Below are 17,814 nucleotides of genomic sequence, written 5' to 3' on the forward strand. Positions count from 1 at the left end.
CGGGGCCGGGGGCGGGCGGGCGCGGATTCGGCGGACAGGCCGCTCCGCGGGCCGGACGCCGCTTCCAGGCCTCTGTCGCCGGGTCGTGCCCTGTACGCACCGCTCCGCAGGGGCCGCCGGGTGTCGGAGCCTCTCCTGACCGCCCGGCTCCGGGACTGCACCCGGCTCTGCGCCCCGACCTGCTTCCCTGCGCACCGGAGCTTCCCCGGCTCCCTAACTCTTCTCTCCCCAAACGCTCCCCGGTCACCCGGTGGTGTCTTCCCGGATCTGCCCCAGCCTCTTCCCCAGCTGCTGTCAGCCTTCCTCCTTCCTGTCCCTCCTCCATACCTCCTCACATGGAGTCGTTGCAGACTCCCTTTCCCCTAGCAGCTGCTAGACAGCCAGGAGTCGCGCACTGGGTGCCCTGGGGTTCATTCTGGGGTGAGTTGCGGCCACTGTGACTTAAGTCCCCAAGGAAGGGGACCGAGAGCGTGCAGGGGTGGGTGGTCGCCGAACCCGGAAGCAGCCCTCTGCGGGCCACACATCTCTACCACTGAGTCAAACTGACCTTGATTTAGCGAGGCCCGCCAGCGTGGGGGCCTTGTTGGAAGAGTATATCCCCACCCCAACCCCCACCCCGCATCTGTCAGTTCGTGTTTGGGTCCCTGGCAGCCCACTGTAGGCTTCACTTCATCAAGAGCAAAGAGCAGTGTAAACAGAGTGAGGTATCCTCTATCTTTAAAGCAGCCTTGCAAGAAACTATCTGGAAAGTTCATTTATTTCTTCTCACCGTATAAGAACACCCTCTAGCTGATGCTTGTAGTGTATCTGTCCCTAAAGATACAGCTTTGGGTTTCACTCCCCTCTCTCCATGCACTTCTTCCTTAATCAGAGCATTTATTATTATTATTATTATTATTATTATTATTACTAATTATTATCTGGTTCAGCCTTAGGCAAACTGGCGAAGAAAGTGAAAAACTTCTGCACCCCCCTGCCCCACCACCCCAGCCCGCTCTCTCCTGAGGTCCAGGGCCTAGGACACTGGAATTATAGGGGAGATGTTCCAAAATCACCTTTCCTTCCCTCCTCCCTGTCCCCAGTCAAACCAAATGTTGTCTTAGAAAGTGATCTGATAAACTAATTCATAGCTCTGGGGACAGCTCCATTTACAAGGAGGATTGGAAGGATGGATAGGCCCTAAGAGTTCTTGATCCTGAGGAGTGAATTTCTTCTACTCCCAATGCAGAAAGCTCAGGCATCAGGAGCTGAGGATACAGGGAGTGGAGGGACATACTTTTAGGCAAGTTACCCTCAGTGTGCAGCATATGGACAGTGCCTGGAAGTCTGGCTGCCCCTGTGTGATTTATGCCACATAGGAATCCCTCTTTTTGGCTCCACCCCAGTCTGAGGATTAGGCCTTTCCCCCCAGTTGGGCCACCAAGTTGCATATGATCCAGAAAGAGTGTTCCTTTCCCCTCCTTCCTGACCTAGAGATCCTTATGGCTCTTTCTAAAAATAATGTTATCTTTTAGAGGAAATCATTTGATGCAGTTTCTTTGGTTACAGTAACTAGTAGTAGATTCAGATGGAGATTTCAGCCCTATCTTCTGTCCTTTACCAGTTTGTGTTGTCCCTGCTTTACCTGGGTCTTGTGTGTGTGTGTGTGTGTGTGTGTGTGTGTGTGTGTGTGTGTGTGTGTGTTGAGACAGGGTCCTAACTGGCCTCAAAATTATTATGTAGGGCCTCAATCTCACAGAGATCTGCCTACCTCTGCTTTCTGATACTGGGATTAATGGCATGTGCTACCACACCTGGCTCGGAATATTCATTTTGGTTGAAGTCCAGCACAAGGTTTTTGGAGACTGTAGATGAAATTTGAGGCTAGGTGAGACCCTATCACAGAAACTGTGAGGTCACTGGGGTGTTGGCCAAGGTTCCAAGGACTTTACAAGAGATGTCACTGTGGCAAGAATGCCTTCAGGAGCTTGCTTAAAGTTGGTAAAATCCTTCTGGGTCTGGCATATAGAAAACACAGCCTTGGCCTTAGGAAGCTCACAGTCCAGCAGAGCTGGAGTAACAGTATTACATGGAATGTGATAAGTCAGGTCACTCCTTATGGATGGAGGGTTTTAAAAAATACTTTGTGTGTGTGTTTTGCCTTCCTGTATGTAAGTGCACCATGTGATCGCCTGGTACCTGCAGAATCCAGAAAAGGGCATCAGATTCCCTGGAACTGAAGTTTAGGACTAAGTAGAATTAGCTGCCATATGGGTGTGGGAACAGGACCTGGGTCCTCTGCAAGGGCAGCCAGTACTCTTAACTGCTGAGCCATCTCTCCAGCCCCTCTTTTAATAATAATATTATTATTATTACATTTATTTAGATGTGTGTGTGTGTGTCTGTGTCTACGTGTCCACCACAGCATGCATTTGGAGGTCAGAGTTCTCAGGATCAAACTTGGCAGCAAGCTTTTTAACAGCTGAGCAATGTCACCAACCTGAGGTAGAGCATCTTGAAGGACTGAGAAATCCTTTTCTAGAAGGGTCACTTCCCCTCCAACTGACTTCAAAAGAATACTCTCTGCAGTGAGGTCTCTGAGTTTTGTCCCTCACTCCCCTGTCAACCTGGCCATCTAAATATCTTCCTGCCTTTGTCATGACACTGCAGGTAGATCTTCCCAAAACATTCCTCTGAAGGTGGCAATGACCTTGCTGCTTAAAAAAAAAAAAAAAGAACAACTAGGCTTTTGATTTGACCTTGGAGACCCACATAGTGTTCACTGCCCTTTCCCCAGATGCACTTTGCCCAGGTCTTTCTACTGGGAATAGTTTCCTCACACTGTTGAAATTTGATCCAGCTGGAGTCTGAGTTCTCAAAAGAGATCTGTTAGTGGCCCCTCTTTTTTCTTTAAGATTTATCTTGCTGGTTGCCTTGGCACACAATCCCAGCACTGGGAGGCAGAGGCAGGCCTGTTCTACATAGCTCCAGGCCAGCCAGAGCTATATAGTGAGACCCTGTCTCAAAAAAAAACAAAAAGAAAAAAAAATCTTTATTTTTACTTATGTATAAGTGTGTGTATATGTGTGCTTATATGTATGTCATATGCGCGTTGCCTAAAGAGTACAGTAGAGGGTGTTGGATCCCCTGTGGCTGGAGTTACAGTTGATTGTGGTTACCTGATGTGGGTGGGTGGTAGGAACTGAAGTTGGATCCCTTAGAAGATCAGCAAGTGCTCTTAACTACTGAGTGGTCCCTCCAGCCCTTAGAAGTGACCCCGCTTTTAAAGTTCCCTTTCCACCTCTTCTGCTTCTTCACAGGTTATATTTTTGGTGTAACTTTCTTTTATTTTCTTGATGGCACATTTACTGGGGATGGAGGCTTAGACATGTTTAGATTGCTTGTAGCATGCTACATCCTGCATCTAGTGGGCACCTCGAACAAGATGTGCACTGAATGAATGACTCAAGAAGACTTCCAGCTCTGTGGTACCATAAAGCACTGAGCTAGGAAGAGGTATGCCAGCAGGAGTCCAAGCGAAGGCGTTAGGGAGCTGCCAGTCCTTCACTAGCCTCTGAGAAGTCTCAGAACCTAGACAAGTATAGGAGGGTGACAGGCTCCTAGGACAGTAGGTAGCCTGAGCAAAGACCTAGAGGTAGAAATGAGCACCTGTGGTAGGATTGTGCATGCATTTCTGTCTTGTAAGCATTTACTGTACAAGGAGAAAAAGACATTTTCAGGGCAGTTGGTCATCCTTAGTTCAAGACCAGTTCCAGCTAGAGTGCAGAGATGGAGAGAGTATTTTGGGGACAAGCTAGTTGAGGGACTTTGTGAGAATAGTGACAGGGTGACAGAAGAAGGGATGACAGAGTTAGGGTATGCAGGCTGAGGCCTGGGACAAAAGATGAAGGCCCTTCCCTTAGATTACGCTAGTGTTAACTCCTACTGAACAGAGCCTGCCATAGCCTTGAGCATAGGTTTTCCTAGACCCCGATGGAGAGGGTCCTGAAGGTTTTTTCCATGTATATCATTCCAGTGATTTTTCTTTCTTGGGTGCTACTGTATTCCTAGCAGTCTTTCTGTTGTAGCATGACCAGATTGTGCAGAAATACTCATGCCTGGTCCCTCTTCAACATGCTTACTTCTCAGGAACAAAGACTATGACATGTGGGAGAGGGAGGCCTCTGAGGAGACCATCATGTTCTGTCCTGGAGAGATGTGTCACTCTTCCCTTTGAAAAGCTGGGTGCAGAATGCTTTCTCTACAGCCTAGAACTTACCTGATTAGACACTAAGAAGACCTATGGGTGTCTATTCCTGTGAGTGCTGGTGCTGTGGACCCATGGTCGTTGGGATCGCCCACTGAGGCCGTGTCTGCTTTCTCTGCAGCGGGAGCCCAGCATTGATCTGCTGCAGGCCTTTGTGGAGCACTGGAAGGGCATCACACAGTACTACATTGAGAGCACAGGTAGGCTTGCTCCTCCCAAACCTGGGACCTGAGGAGGGAACTGGGGAAAAGTATGGGCAGAGGGTCACTGTGCAGGTGTCTTGGGAAGGTGATATTCACTGCCCAGAGTCAGGACTGAGCCAAGGAGACAGAAAGACCGGAGGAAGACTCAGATTCCTGGCCTCTTCAGCCTTCAGCCTTAAGGATTTGTTTGTTGCCCCCCCCCCCCCCCCCGCCCAACCTTTTGGGAGGAGGAGCCATGTGAGTGATGACTGAGGAGAAGAGTTTGGGGATCTCACTGGCAAGGTAAAGGTGGCTTCACTTGCTTTAGCTCCCAGCTAGGTATAGTTCCCCAGGCCTTCAGTCCCAAGGGCTTGTCACTAAAACTGTCAATTAAAAGAAATGTAATGCTGAGCATGGTGGCTCACACCTTTAATCCCAGCACTCAGGAGGCAGAGGCAGGTGGATCTCTGTGAGTTCAAGGCCAGCCTGGTCTATATAGTGAGTTCCAGGCCAGCTGGAGCTACAGGGAGACCATGGCTCAAAAAGACCAAAAAATAAATTAAAAGTCAATAAATAAGTCAATCAATCAATCAATCAATCAATAAATAAATAAATAAATAAGAAAGAAATGTAACAGGCTGGGGATGTAGCTCAGTTGGTAGAGTGCTTGCCTAGTGTCCTGGTTTGGTTTCCATTGCTGTGATAAAGTACTGACCAAAATTAACTTGGGGAGTGTGCTGGATAGCTTTAGTGTCAACTTGACCCACCTGGGTTGAGGGAGCCTCAGTTGGGGAATTGCCTCCATTGGACTGGCCTGCGGCCATGTCTGAAGGGCATCTTCTTGATGAGTGATGTAGGAGGGCCCAGCCCACTGTGGGTGGTGCCGCCCCTGGGCAGTTGGGCCTGTGTTGCATAAGAAAGCAGACTGAGCAGGGGCCTAGGGAGCAAGCCAGTAAGTAGCATTCCTCCATGGCCTGTGCTCCAGCTCCTGCCTCCAGGTTCCTGCCCTGAGTTCCTACCTTGGGCTCCCTGATGAACTGCGACCTGGGAGATGTAAGCTGAATAAATCCTTTCCTCCCCAAATTGGTATTGGTCAGAGTATTTTGTCACAGCAATGAAGAACAAACTAAGACAGGGAGGAAAGGGTTTATTTTATCTTACATCTCCCAGGTCACAGCTCATCCCTGAGAGAAGTCAGTTAAGGAACCTGGAGGCAGGAACTGAAGCAGAGACTATAGAGGAATCCCACTTACTGGCTTTTTTCTGGCCGGTGCTCAGGCTGCTTTCTTATACAACACAGGACCACCTGCCCATGGGTGGTATCACCCACAGTGGATTTTGCCCTCTCACCTTTCTCAACAATCTAGAAAATGCCCCATAGACATGGCCAATCCAATCCAATCGAAGACATTGCTCAATTGAGGTTCCCTCCACTCAGGTGTTTGAGGCTGACAACAGAAGCTATCCAGTACACCTAGCATCCATAAAGCCCTGGGTTCATTAGCACTGTATAGACCAGGTGTGGTGGTGCATGCCTGTAGCCCCATGCTCAGAAAGGGGAGGCAAGAGGGTCAGAAGTTCATGGTCACTCTGGGGTACAAGAGATCCCATCTTAAAAAAAAAAAAATTGAAGAGAAAAAGAAAGAAATGTAATAAATTCGTTTCCCTGAGCCAAGTTAAGGCCATTTCCCCTGTAGAGATCTAGGTAATGTAGAAGGAGAAAATGTGACTGGGTCCTTTCCAAGCTCAAAGGCCCAAAGCCTTGGGGCATCTGACCCAGCATAATCACTCACTGAGGGTCAGAATCTGATTAGCTGCTTTGTAGTCAGTAAGCTAGGTTGCTAGGTAACCAGATCCTGTATCCCTAGCTTTCCATCTCCCTGGATTCAGACTGGGGCCTGTGACTTTCCTAGAAGCTTTCTTTCCAGCTTGAGGCAGCCCATGAAACTAAAGTGGCCTTGAGCACTCTGAGGGGCCGTTGGAGGATTCCCTTAGAACAGGCTTCTTTTAGTCTTGGCACAGTGGACATTGAGACTGGACTGCTCTTGTTGAAGGAGGAATATCTGTGCATTGTTGTCCTTTGAACAGCAAATTCTGGCTTCTACCTACTAGATTCTACACCTCTCTGTTATGACAGCCATGAATGTCTCTAGGCAGTGTTTCCCAGGGGGCAAAATTTACCCCTGCTTAGGAGCCACTCCTTTAGACTAAAGCTGTCTATCTCTCTGTGTGTTGGGGATTGGTTGAACCCAGACACACACACACACACACACACACACACACACACACACACACACACAGATACATCTCCAACCCTTTTTACTTTTTATTTTTTTAATGTGTATGAATGTTCTGCCTGCATGTATATAAGTGCACCCCTGGATGCAATGTTCATGGTGGCTAGAAGAGAACTGGAATTATGGATGATTGTTAGCTACCATATGGGTGCTGGGAATCAAACCCGGGTCCTCTACAAGAGCAGCCAGTGCTCTTAACCACCGAGCCATCTCTCTAGCACTGCCCCCCGCCTTTTACTTTTTAAGACAAGATCTTGCTAAGTTGTCTAGGTTGGCCTTGAACTCCTCTCTCTGTAGCTCAGGCAGGCCTTGAACTATAATACTCCTGCCTCATCAGCCTCTTGAGCAGCTGCGATTATAAGCCTGTGCCACCAAGCTCAGCCTAAAGCTCAACCCACCTGGGGCTTTCTCTGCATTTAGGCCTTTAATTTCCAGAACAGTCCCCATCAGAGCAATAGGGAGAGGGTGCCTTAAAGCAAAGCTAGGGGGTGCTCCAACCCCAGCTGCAAAGCTTTCTCCAAAAGGGTACTGTACCCTTCTGGCTGACTTCTAAAGCTCCAGGAAAGGTGGCTCTCGATCCCCCTCCTCCCCCTCCCCGCCCCACTGCCACCCCTGGATCAAGCAAGGTTGGTACACAGATCAGATCGTCTATGCTTTGTACTGACTTCCATGAATGGAAAAGGGACAAGAACAGGCCCCCAGGAGATGGTCACTCGGGAAGGTGATAGAATACAGGCTCAACAGTTGCAGTACAGACCTCATAACTGCTCACTGAGGCCTGGAGTAGACAGGCAGTTCTTGAAACATCTTTTTGGAATCCATGTCCTCCTTTGGGCCCATGAGGTGTCCTTGTCCCCAGTTTTGGAAGGAAATATTTCTGTACTCCTGATGATGTGCTGGGGCAAGCACACACATTGCCAGTAGGCTATGTCCTGGGTCTGATCCCCAGACTTTTGTCTTTTTGAAATACACAATCATTGACTGTAAACTTTCATCTCCTAATGGCCCTTGGCCCATCTCAGGCATGATTTCCTTTTACACTTGGCATGAAAGGGTGTCGCTTTTAACTTCTAGTGCTCCTTTTCTTGCCACCCACCCTTGTGTCCTGAACCTTGACTAGATGAAAACACCCCGGCCAAGAAAACAGATATTCCCTGGCGGCTGAAGCAGATGCTGGACATCCTGGTATATGAAGAGAGGCAGCAGGCAGCTGCTGGCGAGGCTGGGCCATGTCTCGAATACCTACTACAGCACAAGATACTGGAGACCCTGTGCACACTGGGCAAGGCTGAGGTGGGCATGCCACCAGGACATCTGGAAACTTTCAGTTCACTAAACCCTCATTCTTCTGCTCCTCCCTGATGTTAGGGTGAACGGTCAAAAAGGACAAGTAGTGTGACTGTGTCACTTGCAACAACATCCCTCCTCACTCAGCACAGAGGGACTGAATACCTGTTGTTTGCTGGGCTGTGTTCTAGGTGCTAGGGATTGAGGGGCAGGATAATTGTACATAGTGAGCTCTCCTTATCCATGGAGGATTGATCCCAGGGCCTTGCTACCCTTTCCCTCAGATCCAAATCCATGGATTCTCAAGTCCCTTATATAAAACAAGGCCCAGGGGCCCACAAAATGACTCAGTGTGTAAAGGCACTTGCCCCCAAGCCTGACGACAATCTGAGTTTGATCTCTGGGACCCACATGGTAGGAGAGAACCAATTCCTTCAAGTTGTCCTCTGATTTTAACATGTGTAATATGGCATGCATGAACACATGCGCACACGTGCACACACACACACACACACGCAATAAATAAATGTAAAAAAAATTTAATGAGTTCCACAAACAAAAAGGCATATAGAGAGAAGATAGATGATAGGTAGATTATGATGGACAGATTGATCTCCAGATCCAATCCTACCTAGGGATGACTGTGTTTGTAGCCTATACATGTTCTTCTGTACCTTTAAATCATATCTGGATTACTTACACTTAATACAATAATGCATTGATTAAGGAATAACAAGAAAAATGTCTGTACATGTTCTGAATATTTTTGATCTGAGGTTGGTTGAATCTGTAGATACAAACTCAGCATATATGGAAGGTCAGCTGCAGTGTGTTCAGTAATGACCCACTTATGAAGAAAACTAAGAGAAGGAGGTTAGGGGCATGGGGAAGACCAGCTGCACACACTGTTAAGGGAAGGAGGCCTCTATGCGCCATGACTGGGAAGGAGTCAGGCTCCTGGTTCTGGAGGGAAGACTGTTCAAGACAGGTGGCGGTGGCCTCGACTCTGACAGGATACTCTGTTCCTGACCCAGTACCCCCCAGGCATGCGGCAGCAGGTGTTCCAGTTCTTCAGCAAGGTCCTGGCCCAGGTGCAGCACCCCCTGTTGCACTACCTCAGTGTCCACAGACCTGTGCAGGTGAGGGTCAGGAAGCTATGGGGTGTCAGGTCATAGGGTTCCCCCTTCCCCAAACTCCATTCTTCTTGGTTTCTGTTCTATTACCCTTCCAGAAACTTCTTCGAATTGGTGGGACAGCCCCTGGGTCCCTCACAGAAAAGGAGGAGGTACAATTCACCAGTGTCCTCTGCTCTAAGATCCAGCAAGATCCAGAGCTGCTTGCCTATATCCTGGAAGTAAGTGCTTCTATGGGGAATGGGAGTTGGTCCTGCTGAGGAAGAAGGAAAGGACAGTGCCACAGGCACTCCAGGCTGAGGCCCTGTCTTCTACCCACTGCCCTCTTCTGTTGTTTCTGGCTTTTTTTTTTCTTTTTTCAGAGTCTCATGTAGCCCAGGCTGGCTTCAAATTCACTATGTAGTCAACAATGACTTTGAACTTCTGATCCTCCTCCCTCCATCTCCCTAGTGTTGAGTTATAGGCCTATTACCACCATGCCTCACTATGCCCTGTTCATAAAGTGCTAGGGAACAGACCCAGGGCTTCATTAATGCTAGGCGCTTACCTACTGAGCCACATCCCCAGCCCCTTTTGACCTTTTAAAAATGTATGTGTGTGTTCATGATATATCAGTGTGGATGCATGTGGAGGTCAGAGGGCAGTTTTGTGGAGTCAGTTCTCTTCCACTATTGCATGGGTTCTGGTAATTGAACTCAGGTTTCTAAGCTGCTGTAGCAAGTGTCTTTACTGGCTGAGCCATCTGGCTGGCTCCAATTTTGCCTTTTGAGACAGACGCTCTCCTTCCCTCCCTCCCTCCATCTCTCCCTCCCTCCCCCTCTCCCTCCCTTTCTCCCTCCTTCTCCCTCTCTCTCACTCTCTCTCCCTCTCTCTCCTCCCCCATCACAGGCTGGCCTCAATCTTAACAATCCTCCTGCCTCAGCCTCCCAAGTTCTAGAATCAGAGTATGTGCTGTCAAACCTGGCGAGACACACAGTCTTCCTGTGTAGCCCAGGCTGGCTTTGAACTTGTGATCATCTCCCTCTGAGTGCTAGGATTACAGGAGTGCTCCACCACACCTGGCTCTTACCCTGCACTTTCAAGGAAGCACCCTGTGGTATGGAAGGGCCTCCACTGTGACCTTGGCCTCACCCCACCTTCTTTGCAGGGTAAAAAGATTATAGATAAGAAGAAGGCATTCAGAGAATCTACCGCTCTGCCTAAAGACACAGCTGGCCACAGGGATAAGGACTATCCCCACAACAGGGATCCCCAACTGGATAGGGAGTGCTGTGGTGTCCCTGCCTTGAACAGTCCTCTGCCTGCTAAGCCTGAGGGGACAGAAAATGGGCCTGGGGAGAGCAACCTCATCACCTCTCTGCTTGGGCTATGCAAGAGCAAGGTCTGGCTGCAGAGTTGGCAGGGGTGGGGAAAGGTGAAGAGAACATCTGTCTCAGCATCATCTCCCCATCCCCTAGAAGGGTCGGGTAGCCCTGAAGGCCCAGGAGAATCTGCTGCTCCTGGTAAGCGTGGCCTCCCCAGCAGCTGCCGCCTACTTGACACAGAACAGCTCCTGCTGTGTGGCAATTGCCAAGCATCTCTGCCAGCTGTACCAGTCCATGCCTACCTTCCTTGACCCAGGAGACATCGCCACTTTAGAGGGCATCAGTTGGAGGTGGGTCCATGATCTGGGAAGGGTGGGAAATATCTTCAGGGGCTGGTAGTTATGTAAGATAGACAGCCTTGGGTCTGGAGAGATGGCTCAGCGGTTAAGAGTACTGACAGCTCTTGCAGAGGACCCGAGTTCAATTCCCAGCACCCACATGGTGGTTGTGAACCATCCTTAACTCCAGTTCCAGGGGAATCTGAAACCCTCTTCTGACCTCTGCAGCATTGCACGACACGGGTGCACTCACTTACATGCAGGCAATATACTCATACACATAAAAATAATATTTTTTAAAAAATAGCCTTGCTGGCTACCTTCTTCCTGGGGTATTAGCCAATCCCCAGGCCCTTTGCAGCCTCCCAGAAGCCTCACTTCTGCAGTCTGACCATGAAGCCTACAGTAGAACTGACCACAGCAACAGAGGTTTTAGATGAGAGGGAGACCTGTTCCCAGATGTCCTCTTGTCCTCTAGACTCCCACCTCCCTTTTTCTTAGGTTACCCAGTGCCCCATCTGATGAGGCATCCTTCCCTGGCAAGGAAGCCCTGGCTGCCTTCCTGGGCTGGTTTGATTACTGTGACCACCTTATCACAGAGGCACACACGGTGAGCACGGGCAGGCATGGTCGGGGTTCTCTCCCATCTCAAGGAGGGAATGGAGCAGATGCATGGTAACCTGGGACTAGATGCCAGCTTAACCCTAGTCAGCTGGGCCCCTCGGGCATATTTGGGGCAATGTGAGAACACAATGATTCTCGGGGACAGTTGTGAACGGTGTGAATACAGGAGGCATGCTCTTTGGCTCCTAGGTGGTTGCAGATGCCTTGGCAAAGGCTGTGGCTGAGAAGCTATTTGTAGAGACCCTGCAGCCCCAGCTTCTACATGTGTAAGCATCCAATTCCCTTGTCCATGGCCCTGATCTGTGTCTGCCCCACCCTATCAGGCCTTTTCTCATAACAAAGGCCAGGAACCTTCTTGGCCAGAATTATACCTGTGGACTCCACAGGTTAATGTTTGCCAGACCTGTCCAACATATACATGGTTCTAAGCCCCACGGGCTAGGGCGCAACTTCTTATCCTTAAATATTGAACCTCAGGAGGAGTGGGGACATTGTTAGAGACATGTTGGCCAAAGGTGAAAACAGGAAAGAGTTCTTGCACCCCCACACCCATTCATCCACTGGTCCTCTGCTCTTTCCCTCTCCCTGCAGGTCTGAGCAGAGCATCCTGACCTCCACCGCCCTGCTGACAGCTATGCTGCGCCAGCTGCACTCCACTGCACTGCTGCAGGAGGCTGTGGCCTTCCTCCTGGGCACTGACCAGCAGCCTACAGCCCCCCAGAGCAGCCCCTGCACCCTGGGTGCACACCTCATCATGCACTGTGACCATCTGTCTGATGAGGTAAGACAGAGGGACCCTCAGCTTGCCCCACAGCCAGCACAGAGCATCAAGAGGGCTTCCTCCTACTTTCTATTGCTGGCCCAGGGGCTCTACCTCAGGCCTAAGCCAAAGCCCAGTGGGATTAACAGCCAAGCTGTCTTTATCATGATTTTCTTTTCTTTTTTTTTTTTTTCTGGTCTTTTTGAGACAGGGTCTCTCAGTAGCCCCAGCTGGCCTGGAACTCACTATGTAGACCAGGCTGGCCTGGAACTCACAGAGATTCACCTGCCTCTGTCTCCAGAGTGCTAGGATTAAAGGTGTGCGCCACTACACCTGGCTGATTGCACACTTTTTTAAATTTATTTTTTGTGTATGATTGTTTTGCCTGCATGTAAAGTGCATCCGTGTCATGCACTGTCCGAGGAGGCCAGAAGAGGGCACTGGATTCCCTGGAAATGGAGTTCTGGACAGTTGGTAGCTGCCATGTGGGTGCTGGGAGCTGAACCCCAGTCCTCTGCAAGAGCAGCCAGTGCTCTTAACCCGAGCCATCTTTCCGGCCTGACCACTGCACAGTCTTTATACCACTATATATTTCATAAACTGCTTTCCTATTCATTTGGCTTATTGGAGGCTCAAGCACTCTATAGGGTAGCTCCATTCATTTTCTAGCATGGAAACGGAGGCACAGAGATACCACTGGGTTTGCCTGAGATGGCACATCAAATGAGAAATTGAACAGGGATCATTCCAGACTTCCGGCTTCCTGGGCGACCTTTCACCCGATACCCACCACCTTAGTCTCTAACCAAGGGAGGTGACCCCCACCTTATGGGAGTTTTTGTTTTGTTTTGTTTTTAACCTGGGACAGCAGTTCTCAGGCATTGAGAAACCAGGAGGGTAATGGGGAGGGTCCCCTGCTGACCCCTCTCACCCCAGATCAGCATTGCTACTCTGCGGCTATTTGAGGAGCTGCTCCAGAAGCCCCACGAGCAAGTTATCCGCAGCCTAGTCTTGTGCAACCTCGAGGGCCGCCTGTATGTGGCTCGGGGCTCTCAGGAACCAGAGAGCTATGAGGACACTCTGTAAGTGAAATTGGGAGGGAGGCATGGGGCTGCCAGAGACCCAGCCCAGCCCTTAACACCCATTCATTCATTGGCATGCTGGTCCTCCCTGCCTGCAGGGATCTGGAAGAAGACCCCTACTTCACAGATGGCTTCCTTGATTCTGGCCTTCAGCCCTCCACAAAGCCTCCGCCAGCTCCTGCTACCAGTTCTGATGGGAAAACAGCAGTGACTGAGATTGTCAACAGGTGGGGAGGTTAGGCAGTTGGAGCCATGAATTATGTTCTGTTCTTGGGGTCCAGTGAATGACAGAGAGTGAGGGGATCCTGGGGAGGCACCTCCACACCTAGGCCCCTGTCTCTTAGCTTCCTTTGCCTAGTCCCTGAGGAAGCCAAGACATCAGCCTTCCTGGAGGAGAATGGATATGACACATACGTCCACGATGCCTATGGACTGGTGAGTAGAGGCTATAAACTCCCCTCATATTCTGCCTATACAGTCCCAACCCCACACTACTTTTAGGAGGTCTCTCAGCTGGGCCTTTTAGACCTTTTTTCAACTCTCTCTCCCCTCTTCTTCAGTTCCAGGAGTGCAGCTCCCGTGTGGCCTCCTGGGGCTGGCCCCTGAGCCTTGCACCCTTGGACCCTCATGAGCCTGAAAGACCTTTCTTTGAGGGTCACTTTCTTCAAGTGCTCTTTGATCGCATGGCCCGGATTTTGGATCAGGTAGTCAATAAGAACAGGCCCAGAAGATTCCAGGTTGGGCCTCATGTCCTTCAGGAGGATAGAGGCTGGCCACAGGGGTGGACCCCTCTTTGGTTCCTCAACTCTATAGCCCCTTCACCTTTCCCCAGGCGGGAAGCCCCGTCTTGCCTAGTCTCCACACGCCCTAACATGCTCTGGCCCTCAGCCTCAGGGAATCCATGACACACACATCACGTGAGTCTCCCACCCCCGCGCACGTTCACACCAGCCAGGCGCCTTACTGGGGGAGTACAAAAATGCTCACCACCCCTTGTGTTGCCCATCTTGTTCCCTACAGCCGTATAGCTTGAACCTACAAGTGACCTCAGTCCTGTCCCGGCTCGCCCTCTTCCCCCACCCCCATATCCACGAGTACCTCCTGGATCCCTACATCAGTCTGGCTCCTGGCTGCAGGAGCCTGTTCTCTGTGCTTGTCAGGGTAAGGATGGGGGTGGGCCAGGGAGGAAGAGAGAAGCAAAGGGGCTGGGCACCCTTTACCAGTGCCAGGGAAAGCACAGGTTTTTCAACACCACTCCCCCCCACTCCTTTGGGGCAGCAGAGCCAGGGACACCTTTGGGAATGAGGTTGGTCCTCACCTCAGTCCTCTCCGGCTTTCACTCTAGGTGATTGGAGACTTAATGCAAAGAATTCAGAGGGTACCCCAGTTTCCAGGCAAACTGCTTATGGTACGAAAACAACTGATGGGCCAAATCCCCGGAGAGCAGTAAGTACAAGGGAAATGGGTACCCTGGGTTGGGAAGGTGGAAAGTGCTGTAGGTTGGGACGTGTCTCTACTGGGTCAAGTCTTGTGGATGTGGGTTGTCATGTCAGATGCAAGCCTGCTGACACCTAATCATGCCATCTCCCCTACCTGCTGCTGTCTCTCCTTAGTCTGGACCACCAGACCCTCCTCCAGGGTGTGGTAGTACTTGAGGAATTCTGCAAGGAGCTGGCTGCAATTGCATTCGTCAAGTTTCCCCCACATGGTCCTCACCTGAACTTCTCTCCACCCCCGGAAGAACAAGTCTGAGCCAGAAGCATGATGGGCGGGGGAAGGCGCCTCCTGCCTGGTCCTGCTGCCACTGTCCTCCAAGCTGGGGGTTTCAGCTCCCAGGCTAACTGTAGGACACGTTGGCCTGATGACCACATGAACCTAGGTTTTAAGGAAGTGCTGAGGAGCAAAAGAGCTGGCTTCTCAGGCCACATGATAACCTTGGGGCCTTTTCAGAGCACCTGGACGATGGCCAGCGAGCACCTTCATGTGTTGTGTGACTGTCCTTGCTATACAGTGACCAGAACCACAACATGAGACAACTCCTGGGATAAAGGGAATAAGCTGCTGGCCCCGAGGCTGGCTAGGAACCCCCACCAGAGAGACAGGACCAGGAGGCCTCTGTTGCATTAGGTGTCATGGAAGCTGCCAGGACTCAACAGGTTTCTTTCTGGCTTCCGTGGCTTGAGCAGTGGTGAAGCAGCAGCACAGGGGACTGAGGGGAAGCCCCCTCTTCTTTCTCTGCCCTCCTGGAGACTGTTGCAAAATTCCCAATCGCCTCATGGCAAATGCCCAAAGCATGCTCCTCGCCCAGGCGGGGGCAGCTGCTAACGAGAACTTTGGCGTAGCTGCAGCCAGGGCTCCAGCTCCAGCTGGTTCCTCTCTGGCGCCTTCCTCCGAACCCGTCTCAGCAGGTCCACAACACCTGGGCAAGAGAGGTCAGTGACCAGGGGAGGTAGGCCTTGCCCTCTGAATCCTGCCCAGCACCAAGCACTCCCAGTGGAATGAGTTGGAGAGGACAGGGACTTGGGATACAAGTGGGATAGGGTACCCCAACTCCAGACCTCCAAGTCCTGGCAGCGAGGGGCTAAGGCCCAAGCAGCTAGCTCTGGTGTTCTTCATGTGCCCTCCGTGGCTGGGGCTGCCACCCCACCCAGCCTGAATCTGTCTCAACCTGCAAGAACACACAGGCGGCGCCAGGCATTACCTCACAACAAAACTGCAGTTGTTGGCTTCGCTCCTGGGCAAGGAGGAGCAGGCCAGAGCCCCTTTCGCTTCCTTTTCCTGCCCATGCCGCCTCTCGAAGCTGGGCACAGGTTGCCAAGAGGTGACATGAAAGAGGAGGAAACTCAATGACCTCTACCTCTCCCGCATTCCTCCCAGCGGGGGAGGACTTCACTGCTGCTCTGAAGAGCATCATGCATGCATGCGTGTATGTGCGTGTGCACAGGTGCTGGTGTGGGACAGGAGCAGATCTCCCTGGGTGGATTGGGTCTGCACTCTTCAGATTCGTACACGTTTGAGGGTCTGGGTGTCAAAGACCCTGACCTCTATTCAATGCACTTTGGCATTTGCACGGTGTCATCCCTACACAGCACAGCAATAAACTGTGAGTGTGTGGACACAGTGACTGTTCTCCAGCTTGTCTTCTGCTCAGAGCTTCTCTGTCACTTTGAGTCTGTCTTTCACCCCAAGGAAGACACTAAATTCCTTTTCCAGCACTGAAGAAGAGGGGGCAGGTGAGCAGAGTGGTTATGGCAGTGCAAATTTGCTATTTCTCTCCACCAGCCAGGAAGCCGGCTTTTAGTGAGCAATGTTGTTTCTACTCGGCTCACCTGGGACCGAGAGCCTGCCAGTCTTGGCGCCACTGTGAGGGGTGAGTCCCCTTGTATTTATGCTGTGTGACCATTAATGGTTATAGTACTGACAAAAGCTTGTCCTTAGATATGTGGAAAGAGTCTGGAGGTGTAGTTCACAGAGTGCTTGCTTAGCATGCTCAAGGCCTTTGGGTTCAATCCCCAACTTATTTTGTTTGGTTGGGTTTTTTTGAGACAAGGTCAGGCTGTATAGCCCAGGCTGGCCTTGAACTCAAGGCAATCCTCCTTTCTCAACCTCCTGAGTGTTTCAGTTATAGGCATGTACCATGATGCCCAACTTCCAGCCTTGTGTGAGGTCAGGTGTGGTGGCTAACATCTTTAATCTCAGCACTGGGGAGGCAGAGTCAGGTAGAGCTCTGTGAGATCAAGGTCAGCCTGGTCTGCATAGTGAGCCCCAGGCCAGCTAGGAGGGAGATCCTAGCTCAAAAAAAAAAAATTGTGTGAGAAGGGAGGGGAAGGCATGTTCTGAGGGAGTCACCAAGGGTCAGGCAGCCAAGAACTTGGGAGAGGCAGGCCCTCAACAGGGCTCCACTGATGCATGGGAGAAGCACCTGGACTGCTTAAGATGCTGGTGCTATGCTGGGGAGATGGTTCAATGGAGAACCTGATGTATAAGCAGGAGGACCTGAGTTTGAATTCCCAGCATACATGTCTGAAACCCCAGCATGGTGGGTGGAAGAAAGGAAGGATCTTGGGGCTTGCTGACTGCCAGCCTAGCTCCAGGTTCAGGAGAGACCCTGCCTTGAGGGTGGAAGGCAGAGAGTGACACAGCAGGACAGCCAACGTCCTCCTCTGGCTTCTGCACATATGTGCCCACATGCACATGGGTATGTGCACACACACATATGTATATATATATATACTATACACACAAATAGTAAAAGTGCTAGTTCCCACCTTTTCAGCAGTTCAGCCAGTATTAGGAATGGACAGAACTGTCTGAGAGTTCTCTGTTTGGTTCTGATATATGCCCAGGGTTGAAAACTACCAGGCTACATAGTGGGAGTGGGTATCACTGCTCTTCTGAGTGGGCATAAACTGGTGGTGGAGTTCTTCAGACACTGAGTGAATGCAGTACTGGCCTAGCACATAAGACCCCAGCACTGCCAAAATGAAAAAAATAGAAAAAGGTTTGTTTTTTTCGTTTGGAAGATACATCCTCAGAGGGTCTGAGGATTCCTCCCACCTTC

General features: G+C 50.7%; 1 protein-coding gene across 3 annotated transcripts; it reads left to right on the forward strand.

The window, feature by feature from the left end:
* Positions 1–4,347: 4,347 nt before the first annotated feature.
* Positions 4,348–16,382, forward strand: Fam160b2 (family with sequence similarity 160 member B2). Of its 3 annotated transcripts, none has more exons than XM_029554693.1 (16): positions 4,348–4,446; positions 7,846–8,018; positions 9,047–9,151; positions 9,244–9,366; positions 10,293–10,526; positions 10,603–10,799; positions 11,289–11,397; positions 11,601–11,677; positions 12,003–12,192; positions 13,108–13,253; positions 13,352–13,480; positions 13,598–13,688; positions 13,814–13,957; positions 14,274–14,414; positions 14,599–14,699; positions 14,867–16,382. In XM_029554693.1, the coding sequence occupies exons 2-16, from the start codon at positions 7,896–7,898 to the stop codon at positions 15,003–15,005; spliced, it is 2,049 nt and encodes a 682-aa protein (XP_029410553.1). In that variant the 5' UTR covers positions 4,348–4,446; positions 7,846–7,895; the 3' UTR covers positions 15,006–16,382. The 3 variants fall into 3 exon arrangements, with proteins under 3 accessions (XP_029410553.1, XP_029410563.1, XP_029410570.1); XM_029554703.1 differs by having other exon boundaries at positions 10,606–10,799; XM_029554710.1 differs by lacking the exon at positions 13,814–13,957.
* The last annotated feature ends 1,432 nt before the right edge of the window (positions 16,383–17,814 follow it).

The sequence above is a fragment of the Nannospalax galili genome, unplaced genomic scaffold (assembly GCF_000622305.1).
Source record: "Nannospalax galili isolate Female #2095 unplaced genomic scaffold, S.galili_v1.0 scaffold291, whole genome shotgun sequence".
In the NCBI taxonomy this organism is placed as follows: Eukaryota; Metazoa; Chordata; class Mammalia; order Rodentia; family Spalacidae; genus Nannospalax; species Nannospalax galili.

Coding starts and splice junctions, on each gene's coding strand:
- Fam160b2 (XM_029554693.1), top strand. CDS start 7,896: ATGCTGGACATCCTGGTATATGAAGAGAGGCAGCAGGCAGCTGCTGGC. Junction 9,152..9,243: donor GTGTCCACAGACCTGTGCAG/GTGAGGGTCAGG, acceptor TTACCCTTCCAG/AAACTTCTTCGAATTGGTGG. Junction 10,527..10,602: donor TTGGGCTATGCAAGAGCAAG/GTCTGGCTGCAG, acceptor CCCATCCCCTAG/AAGGGTCGGGTAGCCCTGAA.